Consider the following 11,672-nt stretch of genomic DNA (forward strand, 5'->3'; position numbering starts at 1 on the left):
AGGAATGTGCTGTTCCCAGCTCCTCTCATGACTGACTTCTCATCCTTCAAGCACCAGCTTGTCACCTTGGAGAGCTTTCTTGACCATGTCATCTAAAGCCATCTCCCTATTTACCACTGTTTATCTCACTTCATCGTGTCCCTGTTTCTTCTTGAAAATCACTATCTGCATTTATCTTCTTTGTTTCCATATTTACTTGGAATCTGCCTGCACATGGAATGTCAGTTAAGTTCCCTGGGATGCAGACATGCCTGCCATGTTCATGGCTATATCTCCAGTGCCCACCTTAGCACCTGGCATATAGTCTTGGCTCAGTATTTACTGAATGAACAAATCGCTACTAGAGGGGGCATCGCAGGGAAAAAGAAGGTGATGTGGCCCAAACTGGAATTTTACCTCTTTACCTAGGCTCTGGGTCATAGAAAAGGCCACCTAAGCTTTCTGGCTCTGAACTCCACACATTAATTCCTGGATCAGAAGCATAGTCCTGTTTGCGCCAGGGACATTGCGTTGGAGTTGCTCAGAGGAAATGGGTAAGTATTCTTGGTGTCCACCCAACCGAGGCAGAAGGCTGTGGGGGTTTGCTGTGGCCACCCTCACTCTTCCCCATACGCCCGAGGTATAAGTCAGCTTGGCTAAAGTCCTTTGAGATTTGCAGAGTACTTGGGATTATGGGAATGACTTGGGTTCCATCAGTCTCCTGGGGGCTATGTCAGTCAGAGTACCTGTAGTGAGTAGTCAGAGGATGAAAATGAACTTTCCATACCATAATACACTAGAAAAATCAAGTTTATTTTAAAATATTTTTAAAGGCTAAGGCCATAGCAAAAATAACCCAAGAGTGGCTGAACCAAACTCAGGGAATTAAAGGAGCATCAGCCATTGCAAGCAGTTCTATATAAAATACACATTGTTTATAAATGTGCACAGCAGAAGGCACAGCAGCCCCAGAGGGCCAGACAGGGACAACAGGGAGAAACAGAGGGCCATCTGGAGGGACAGGCACGCCCACACCACTCACAGCCCTGGGCCCCAAGTGCACCTCCAAAGTCACCTACCCTGCAGCATGGCCCTTGCCCTTTCTGAGCCTGGGTATAGCTGGAGATCAAGTTCACCTGCATGTTGGCACATCCACCTATAATTGGCACCTCTCATGGCCTCTGACAACCCAGCAAGGCTCAGAGAATGAATTTGTTCTCCCTGCCTTTCAGCAAGAACCAGAGAGAAGTACTGAGGCAAGAAAGGTTATTTCCCTAAAAAAGACTGATGAAAGAGTGAAAAGGGCTGGTTCCAAATAAAAAGGATGGCTGTCCATGGAACAGTGAGTTTCCCCTGAGACATACGGATTTGGCGCAAGCAACACAAAAGGCCAGGCTCTAAGTTTCATCCTAAAAACTGGGAGGGGGAGAGCATGAAGAGACCACTTACTGGGAGTCCCTCCAGTCCTCATTTGGGTTTGTCATAAACGGGACAGACAATCGTCTGCTCCACAATAAATAGTTTCCACCTGGATTTCGTTCCCTGATTAACCTCTCAGTGTCTGAAGAAGGGAAAACAGTGGCTGTTTCTGACACCACCCACCCCATCACCAGCAAATTTCCCTGATACTTCTGGCCTTGTAAGACCCTTCTAGAACCCCCAAAGCCACTATCTTAGCAGATGGGAGTCCCAGGGAGATCTGGCCAGAGTTGTAGGGCACAGAGAAACTTTTTAGAATAGAGAAGGCCCTGAAAGAGGAGGAAGACTCCCCAAGGCAGAACCACCACCGCATCCAACCTCCTCATCCCCTACCTTTCCTGTCCCCGGAGGTATAAGATAGACTCCCTGGCCTGGCTCCTGCGCTGTACCAAGCCCACAGTGGATACTTCTACCTTAATGGAGACTAGGCCCCATGGAGTGGAGGACCCTCCTCCATGGCCTGCAACCCAATGACTACGGGGGTGACACAAGTGACCTCTTCCCCAACACCAACCTGAGATCCGAGCAGGCAGGGAGTAGACAGCAAGACCCCAGATCCAAGCCTCCACCCTCCCCATTCCCTATTTCCAGGGCCTGGGACACCTTAGAAATGTTTGAATACACAAGAATAAGACCCACTACCAGGTCTGTGACCACAGTGATCTGTGTCACCAGAAAGTGACAGCTGAGAACATGGAAGTCAGGTACCTCTGTTCTTCACAGCCCCTGCCACCGTTCCTGCCATTGGCAGCATCTCCCATCGTGCAGCCAGCCACCTCATGAGGGGCCAGCACAGAGCCCCAGCCTATAGCATGGAAGTTCATCTCTGGCTGGAATCATCTCTGGCCCTCCCCTCTTCATCTACGGCTTCTCAGCAGGCCCCTGCCCAAGCCTGACTGACAGATGCCTGGCTGCCTACAGAGAAGCCCCGTGGGAGCACAGAGTGTTGGGGGAGACCAGAGCCCACACAGGTGGTTTGTGTTCTGGCCCCTGACCCCACCACAGAAATGAGCTGTGTGACAGAGCCACATTCCACATATGAAAGCATGGCCCCTGTCCCTTGAGGTTGCCTCCAGCGTTTTGCCTGTGTGCCAGAACTGTTTCCAAGGAGCCAGCTAATTTTTTTTTTTTTTCCTCATTTTAAGTGGTTGCTGAAGCTTTGTGTACAGAATTCCTCAGCTGGTTCCAAAAAATCTGGCTTTTTGTTTGAGTCCAAAAATCACAGAAGCCAGTTACTTTGTAAACAGGTACTTCAGATCTCTCAGAGGGAGACGAGCTGGGAGGAGGAAGGGGGCTCTGGAATATTTTCCTTCACACGCAGTCTTAGCCCAGCAGCAGCATAAACCACAGGGATCATTGGTAGAGACTTAGCACCCAGCACATTCTTCTTGGAGAAGGAATGGCGACACAGGCCAAGTGGCTGTTACCTGCACACAAGAAAGATGCCCAGATCAAGGAGAGGGCCCATGAGGCAGATGGACATGGGCAGAAGGGCCAGTGACAACTTTATTTCCCCCAAGAGTGGGCCAGCATGGGACCTGTGTACCCTGCACGCTGCTCAACCTTGCTTAGGGTCAGAAGCCAGCTCAAAACAGGACCAAGTCCAGCCAGGCAGCCTGGTCTGAAGTTCTTGGCCCCTGTCCTCAACCCTCAATCTCCCCAAAGGCATTAGGAAGAGAAAAGGCCTCACCTGTGCCCAGGGACTGGGCTGTCCCAACTCAAGGAGCATAACTGCTGCTCTAGCTGTGAAATACGGAACGCCAGATAAGATGAGGACACAACCAGGATGCAGATCCTGGAGAAAGCAATACAGAGTTCAGTATTTCTTCCACAGAAAAGAGTATTTCTGGAAGCTCACCAGAAATAGTGGGAACCAAGCTACCCCTGCAGTTGGAAGAATTAAAGAACCCTTTGTCCTGTGGCCAGTTAAGGCCTCAGCATCTTTCTTCCCAGAGCCCCCATAAGGGACTTGAGACTCATCCCCATGAAGGCGTCCTCACAGCCCAATTGGAGCTCTGGGCCCTTAAGCTGATCCCTGGAGGGAGCTCTGGCCAGACGGTCAGAGCAGCCATCCTACCCTTCCTCTCACCAGCCACGTGGTCCTTTCTGCGCCTCCTCTGGGAGGCCATGATGATGACCCCCCCTAGACGGCAGGCCCACTCCCCCAGCAGGTGCCAATGTTGACGATGGCAAAAACCCGGCCAAGAGACCAGAGGAGGCTGATGAGCTAAGGTGAGGGAAAGCAGGGGCTGGCTGTTCATGTCGGTTCCCACCATGCTTACTACTCTACTGGTCCTTAGAGGTGCAGCCAAGTCAGAGGTTCCAGAAGCTGCCCTAGTGGTGGGCTGTGGAGAGGCCATGCTTTTCCCCTCTCTCCAATTTTGCTGGCCTTCCTTCTCCCAAATCCTATGCAGCTTTTCCTCTTCTCAACATCTCCATATCCTGCCCCTCTCCACCGAAAAGTCTTAACCCGAAATTACAGTGTGTCAATAAAAACTGGAGATCCTTTCTCTTGCTACAGAAGGGCGTGCCACATGGCCTATAGATACTACCCAAGAGCTTGAATTTGACTCAGAACCTTCACCTGGTTCTGAACTGTGAACTCCCCACATTCCAAGGCCTTTGTTCCAAACACCTAAACACGTGGGTGGGTCTGTCCCCCTCCCTAGTATTGTCACCTACAGCACAAAGAAGACCTTCAGGAGCCGGTGATCCCAGAGCCTCAGCTCCCCAGTGCTCCCAGTCTCCTCCTCCAGCTCATCTTCCTCACAGACAGCATTCTCTGCAATGGGAGAGCAGTTCGGCATCTTCTTAGGGCAGGCAGGGCCCCAGCCTGGCATGGGCCATGCCCACCTCCCGCCATTTTCAGAGGCTACTTGGGCTCTTGACTTTTCTATACGGATTTGGAGAAAGAAAAAAATCAGCTCGCAGAAGCCCTGCTGGCTGTGGTGAGCCCTTTTTATGGAACTGGGAAGACAAAGGCTGGCCTTTGTAAGTAGTTGCCGTGGACAAGCCCTCTCAACTTACCAGGCCCTGGAGACGTCCTGGAGGGGAAGAAACCGTCTGTGGAGTCCACAGATGCTGGAGGGGTACGAGGCATGTTGTCTGGGAGAGACAAGGACTTGGAGGAAGGGCATACCTTTCTCCACTTCATCTCAGGGATGAGGACTTCCTGCAGAAAGACAAGAGAAGCTGTCTTACCCTGGCCCTTGGGATTTCACTTGCCCTAAGGAACCCACACCAGGTTTATCAGAGCTTTTTCCAGATACTACCAAATGCAGATGCCTAGCCAGGGATGGAAACAGGTGCAAGGGGGGAGGGCAGTTGCCATAGCAATCATTTGCCTCTCCTCTCTGCTCCCTTGCTGTGACTAGCTGTTCTGCCAAGAAACGATGTCTTTGAACACTGCTAGTATAGAACTACAGTGGGATCTTAGATGTGATCCATCCCAGGCACATGCTCAGATCTGAGGCCAAGAAAGCTCGGCACAACATGCCTTAGGATAAGTTCTGGCTCCTCCCATTCCAAGCCCTAATCTCGGCAGGAGAACTTAGGGTGCCCATCCACAAAAATGGGAACATCACCTTCTATCCGGCAGATGGTAGCATGCATACCACACGCTTGGCTAAACACTATAGTTCCTGAAGGAGCCTTCCAACACCCTAGGGTCATTTCTACCCCATCCCTGCCCTAGAAACTCACCTCTGCCTACCCAGTGCCCCAGCTGCCACGGGACACTTCTGGAACCTTGGCAAATCTAAAATAAGTGTCTGGGTTTTAGAGGGATGGTATTTGGAGTTCTTTCCTAGGGACATCTTTTATTTGACAGGTCTCCCTCTGTTGCCCAGGCTGGAATACAGTGTTGTGACCTTGGCTCACTGCAGCCTCAACCTCCCAGGCTCAAGTGATCCTCCCATCTCAGCCTCCTGGGTAGCCTACAAGTACATGCCAACACGTCCTGCCAATTTTTGTATTTATTTGTATTGAGACAGGGTCTCGCTATGTTGCCCAAGCTGGTCTCAAACTCCTGGGCTCAAGCCATCCTCCTGCTTTGGCCTCCCAAAATGCTGGGATTACAGGCGTGAGCCAGCACACTCGGCTCCCAGGGACATCTTTATCCCCTTGAAGGCCCTCTTGACTCAGCCAAAGTAAAAAGGATGGGCCACTGGCCCTGCATCCATACAGGTGTGCAACCCAACCTAGCCAGTGTTTTGGGACTTGGACTTCTGTTTTACTCAAAGTCAGCCTGTTGGCCGGGCGCGGTGGCTCACACCTGTAATCTCAGCACTTTGGGAGGCAGAGGCTAGTGGATCACTTGAGGCCAGGAGTTCAAGAAGGCCTGGCCAACATGGTGAAACCCCGTCTCTACTAAAAGTATAAAAATTATCTGGGTGTGATGGCAAGTGCCTGTAGTCCCAGCTACGTGGGAGGCTGAGGCAGGAGAATCACTTGAACCCAAGAGGTAGAGGTTACCGTGACCCGAGATGGTGGCACTGTACTGCAGCATAGGCAACAGAGCAAGACTCTGTCTCAAAAACCAAAAAAAGAAAGTCAGCCTATCTGCTAAGGCCATGGTGGCTCTGCTTATAGTGTGGCAGGTTTAGGAAATGCCCTGGCACAGCGTGGACACTGGCTCTTGAGCCCGGTGCCCCAGTTCTGCATTGTGGGCCCCTCCTGGGAGGCCCAGAAGTCTCAGAGCTCCAGGCACTGTCAGGCCAGCAGTCTTTGCTCCCAGCTTCAGCTCTCACCAGAGACTCAGGTTCCTCTGGAAATTCTCTTACGGTTAGACTCTTCTTGCTGGAAGGCTGAGGAGGAAAGGGGACAGCAGTCACTTGTCCATCTGGAGCAGGCAAGGTCAGGCACAGGGAAGCATCAGCCCTCTCCAAGACAGCTTTACCTCCAAATAAGCCACTTTGTGCCGCACAGAGTCCAGCTTCCAGGGTCTGTAGGGGACCCCCTATTTAATGCTAGAGCAGAGGGGCAAACTCCAGGCAACTTGGTCTCCCCACTGCTACCCCACCGCTCCCCTCTTCCTCACCATAGACCAGAGAGAGTCGTAGGGCATGTGGGGAAGCAGCTACGCTCTTGTCCATGCATTAAGGAAGCACAAATGAAGGCCTGGACACATAGATAGTCCCTGACCTACGATGGTTCAACTTAAAATTTTTCAACTTTACAATAGTACAAAAGTGATACTCTTTCTGTAGAAACTATTTCAAATACGTTCTGTTTTTTGTTTTGTTTTGTTTTGATTTTTCTTTTTGTGATGGTCTTGCCCTTGTCACCCAGGCTGGAGTGCAGTGTTGCAATCTCTGGTCACTGCAACCTCCACCTCCTGGTTTCAAGTGATTGTCCTGCCTCAGCCTCCCAAGTAGATGGGATTACAGGCACCTGCCACAACACCTGGCTAATTTTTGTATTTTTAGTAAAGACAGGGTTTCACTGTTGGCCAGGCTGGTCTCAAACTCCTGACCTCAGGCGATCTACCCACCTCAGCCTTCCAAAATACTGGGACCATACAACCATTCTGTTTTTCACATTCAGTACAGGATTCAATACGTTACATGAGGTGTTTCACACTTTATTATAAAACAGGCTTTGTCTGAGATGATTTTGCCCAGCTCTAGGCTAATGAAAGCATTCTGAGCATGGCAGGGCTAAGCAACAATGTTCTGTAGGTGATATGTACCTCTATTAAATGCATTTTTGACTTATATTTTCAAGCTTTTGGTGGGTTCATGGTACATAAATCACAAAGAGTGTCTGTATATAGGGATACATGGGGGCCCACTGGCCTCAAAGACATGCTTGCAAGCACAGACACACAGTCCGGGTACTGTCTCTAGTACGTTGAGCCTGAGCCTTTAACTCCCCTCTCCCTGCCCCATTTCCTGTGGTGGAGAGATGGGTGACTTGCCCCAACACCTTTGTCCCAAGACCTGCATCCAGGCCTGAGCAGCCTCCCTGGCCCTCCTGCTCCCAAGTTCCTTACCTGTAGGTGGGTGCAGACTCTCCTCAGCAGCTCATATACACTGTCCCGGGACAGCAGTGACACAAAGATATACTGGGACATGGAAAGAAAAGACAGGGGTGGGGTGAGATGAGACCCCTTGCTGGGCCAGCAGGCCCCCTCTTGGATTGGACACAGGCCCACAGCTGTATCAGGCCGTGAGAGCCAACAGGAGCTCTGCCTAGGACTTCTCTTCCAGCTTGTAGGGCCTGAAATATGCATTGGAGAGCTGCAGGGTTGGGTGAAATAAAGACCTGGGAATGCGCCCGAGTCAGACTGCGGGCTGCCGGGTCTGGGGGCGGAGACTGACAAGGGAGCGCCGGCCCAGTGCACTGACCTTCTGGCGGGTGTTGGTGGTGATGGCCAGTCCGTTGGGAAGGAGCCGTGCCAGCTTGTGTTTTTTGATCATTTGCACAGACACCACAGGAATGACCACCTGATAGGGAGAGGGATGCTTCTCACAGGACTCACCCCAAGGACATGGTCCCTTTGCTCCCTGAATAGGAACCCAGCTATAAGCCCAGCATGGCCACCATGGCGAAGCCTCGCCCCATGTGGGGAAGTATCTGAACCTTCTGCCTTCTCAGCCAGGCTCCCCTTCCACCCTGCCACCCTGCCCCAGCCTTGGCAGTATGTGTCACTCTGGGCTGTCACATAGGTATGATCTCTGTTACCCAGGAGGCCAAAGATGGTGGCTGTGGTCAATCTCAGACTCTAGTAATGTAGCTCCCTAGGCTACTATTTGGCCACAGCTATAGCTCCCCACTAAATGTGACATCCCGCTCTGATTCTCAAAGCATTTCTGAGATATCCAGAAGCAGAATGATTTGGCTGTGAACGGTTCAGGCCAGCTCAGGCCAGATGTGGGGTCCAGATTGGGGCCCCTGTTTTAGAAAGGATAGGACTACTTTCCTGGACACTGATGGGATGCCTCGAAGCTGCTCATCCAACCAGGAAGGGGCTTCACCGAGCAACCAGCATGCAGAGGGGCAGGCATGACCTGAGGCATGGCTGCAGGGTGGGAGGCTGGCTCTCCCCTCACAGGTCATGGCAGCCCTTACCACTCATTACTACCTTGATATCCTTGCCAAAGAGGCTGGCGTGGAAGCAGAGCCAGTTGGGGGAGATGTAGAGCCGGCCCTGAAGAAGGAGGTCCCTCTGGAGGGCACAGGAGCACACTGTGATGTCACAGGAGAGAAGATGGCCGTAAGCAAGGTCAGCTCAGGAAGCCCAGGGCCTGGGTCCTCACACTCGGGGGTCCAGTGTTTAGCCTCAGGACCCATCTCCTCAGACTCCACATTCCGGGGCCCAAACCCTAAACGGTCCATTCCCCAGCATCAAAGTGTCCTTCTCCCGACTGCCCCTCCCCCCACCAGCCTGCTGGGTGTTTCTTCATTCACCCATGCTCCAGAGGGTCCAGGTAAGGTTCCTGCCCTGCTCTGAGCCTGTATTCTCACAACCTCAGGCAGAAGCCCTGGCCTTTCCCTGCTCTGTCCGAGGGCCTCGATTGCGCAAATGCCCCTGCAGGCTCAGTGAGAGGCCTGAGCAGGGACAAAGTCACTGGTAAGATCAGAACAGATACAAGATTCCAAAGCCCTGATGTTTCCTTAAGCAAACCTTCAAAAATGCAATGCCATGTTCCAAACCAGCCCAGTCTTCTCACACTTCTGGGGAATTGGTCCATATCTAAAGGACAGCCAGCTCCCATTTCTAAATCATACCTTGGAGGCTCCAGAGCAGAGGACTCTCGCCCCAGGCACTCAGGGTGCCTAACCTGCTATACCAGGGGAGACAGCTTACCTTTGAGAACCACTTCCTCCAAAGGTACATCCTTAAACAGCTTGTGGTATTGCTGGTTGTATTTATTCAGTGGTATCTGCAAACATACAGGCTGTATCTGAGAAGTCCTGTGCAATCAGACCACCAAGGGGCCCTGCTCCGGCCAACAGGAAATAATGCCACAGCCTCCCGACCCATGCTAGGGACTTAGCATGAAGCAGCTAGTAAGCAGCCAGTGAGCACAGAGGGCTGAGTGTCAAGCAAGCTCATCTCCTAGCGCTGCTTGGTCCTGACAGGCAGCTTGTACTAGTAGAGGGGGGACACACTACTCCCACCCGGGAAGGGACACCCACTCAGGTCTCCTGATTTCCTAATGACAGGCCTGGTGGCCAAGGAACCAAAAGTCGTGAATTCGGACAGCCCTGGACCCTTTCCTGGGTGAAGAGTGAGAAGTCAGCCTCCACACTTACCCCTTCTCGGCCACACTTCTTTATCTCTTCACCCTTCAAGCCTTCTGGGCAGTGCAGACTGCAAAGGAGAAATTCCATTTCGGGGACAAGGAACCCCAGTCCTGCCCATGCGTCCTCAGTGCCAATTCTGTCCTGGCCTTGAGCCAGAAGCTTGGGGCAGAGATCGGAGACTAGGGCCCTTCTCTAGGGTACACAGCAAAATGACAAGTACAGCGAGCACATAGCTACACAGCTCATCCCCAGGGAAGGGCACTGCCGGAGGCAGGGAGGGGTTGCCGAGAGCCCACCTTCCCTGATGTGGGTGAGCAGCGTCCCCAGGAGGTGCGCCCAGTCTCCCAGAGATGCTGAGGAGGTGTCCCCCTCGGCGTCAAAGACCCTGTCCCATTTCCGTGGCTAAGGGGTAAGCCGGGGAGCAGGCAGTACGGGAATGGGGACCTGTTTGGGGTGTGGATGAGGTAAAGGTGTCAGACTCACAGCTCCAGGGCCTGGCCATGGGCCATGATCCCAGCAGGACTGCCCTCTCTGCTGCCTCCTCCCTGTGGCCTGAGCTCTGCTGCTTGGAGGTTGGCACTGACTCACCTGACCTGACTGAGGCTACCACGCTGGGAGAGGGGGATGGCACTGAGAAAAAAAAAGGTAAACCTTTGCCCTGGCCGGATTGGCCCAGGCACAGGTGAGCAGGGATAAGGCGGGAAACCTGAGAAGCATGGACTCTGCTAGGTCCCAGTGCACTGGGACAGGCCTGAGGGGCGGGAGGAAGCAGCCCAAGGCAGCCTGTGCCTGACTTCACAGACCTGCACAGAGGCCCCAGCTCAGCCTTGAGGTCCTCTTACAAACAGGTCATGTCCTGAGGGCTTCCCACCCCCTAGTCTGATGTATCCCTGACAGGGAAAAGGATCCTCACCTGCAGTCCGGGGGCTCCTGAACTCTGTCTGGTTTCTCTTTGCAGGACACAGGACTGTTCAGAGAAGTCTTTCCATGCATTTGTTGGTTGCTAGGGAAAAACCGGCCCACATCATGAGGACACCTTTCCCAGCAGCCCCACCATGCCCAGGGCCGCTGCCTCTGTCTCCCACCCAAGACTGGCCCTGATATTGAGGGTGACACTGAAGACCTCACAGTTCAGAGGCAGCAGTGCAGGCAGAGGTTCTGGGACAGCTGACGGAGTAGAGTGGGGGGTCTCACACAGCGTCTTTCCCGAAAGCCAGAAGCTCTGCTTATGCCTAGGCTGGTAGGAAAATCAACTGTCTACCTCATCTCCAGTGCCAGGCAGCTCGCAGGCCAGGCCAAGTGAGGCCTCTAGCCCTACCCTTCAGGAGGCACACTGGAAGGGAGGACCCTGAGAGTTGCTCATGCCGAAAACAAAAGTTTCCAGAGTACCCGGGCAGCATGGCTGAAAACCGTCCAGTTCCAGGAAAGGAGGCTAAGCACAGGAGGCCTTATGGAAGCTCTGGAGCTGATGCACTGAAGGTGTGGGAGGTGGATGCGTGTCAGCCTACAGATGTGTGGCCAGGAGGGGAGGAGCCGTCTTATAGCAGGAAGTGGGCTCAGTCACCTCAGGCAGTCGGACAGCTCAGTGATAAGAGCCAAACAAACCATCTCAAAAATGTCCCTGAGAGAGGGCGTGGGAGGGAACAGATCCTCTCTCCCTGGGCAGGTGGGGCTCCCCAATGGCCTTTGAGTTCCTGCCTCTACTAAATACTCCAAAGAATCATTACCCTGTTCCTGCTCCTCCAGGCTTCAAATCAATAAAGCCTGAGCCATCAATCCAGCCCCGACCAAGTGGGCCCAGGAGCTGACTAAGAAAGAGACAGTCGGCTGGGCATCGTGGCTCATGCCTATAATCCAAGCACTTTGGAGGCCAAGGCAGGCAGATCACCTGAGGTCGGGAGTTCAAGACCAGCCTGACCAACATGGTGAAACCCTGTCTTAAAAAAAAAAAAAAAAAAAAAAAA

At 52.7% G+C, this 11,672-nt stretch overlaps 1 protein-coding gene across 12 annotated transcripts in view; it reads right to left on the minus strand.

The window, feature by feature from the left end:
* Positions 1 to 771: 771 nt before the first annotated feature.
* Positions 772 to 11,672, minus strand: part of GRAMD2A (GRAM domain containing 2A) — a 42,276-nt gene continuing 31,375 nt past the window's right edge. The window contains exons 1-12 of one of the 12 annotated variants that reach the window (XM_032244702.1): positions 11,098 to 11,530; positions 10,622 to 10,711; positions 9,718 to 9,775; positions 9,269 to 9,344; positions 8,543 to 8,646; positions 7,806 to 7,904; positions 7,451 to 7,522; positions 6,207 to 6,263; positions 4,486 to 4,630; positions 4,141 to 4,351; positions 3,149 to 3,253; positions 2,593 to 2,885 (exon numbers count right to left, since the gene is read on the minus strand). In XM_032244702.1, the coding sequence (XP_032100593.1) occupies positions 2,882 to 2,885; positions 3,149 to 3,253; positions 4,141 to 4,351; positions 4,486 to 4,630; positions 6,207 to 6,263; positions 7,451 to 7,522; positions 7,806 to 7,904; positions 8,543 to 8,646; positions 9,269 to 9,344; positions 9,718 to 9,775; positions 10,622 to 10,711; positions 11,098 to 11,108 (1,032 nt within the window). In that variant the 5' untranslated portion in view covers positions 11,109 to 11,530 and the 3' untranslated portion in view covers positions 2,593 to 2,881. Of the gene's footprint in view, positions 2,886 to 3,144; positions 3,254 to 4,140; positions 4,352 to 4,485; positions 4,631 to 6,206; positions 6,264 to 7,450; positions 7,523 to 7,805; positions 7,905 to 8,542; positions 8,647 to 9,268; positions 9,345 to 9,717; positions 9,901 to 10,621; positions 10,712 to 10,836; positions 11,531 to 11,672 lie in introns of those variants that run through there. The other 11 variants (XM_032244696.1, XM_032244703.1, XM_032244697.1 and 8 more) reach the window with 11 other exon arrangements.

This window comes from Sapajus apella, unplaced genomic scaffold (genome assembly GCF_009761245.1).
Source record: "Sapajus apella isolate SASKATOON/1434 unplaced genomic scaffold, GSC_monkey_1.0 scaffold55, whole genome shotgun sequence".
Taxonomy (NCBI): domain Eukaryota; kingdom Metazoa; phylum Chordata; class Mammalia; order Primates; family Cebidae; genus Sapajus; species Sapajus apella.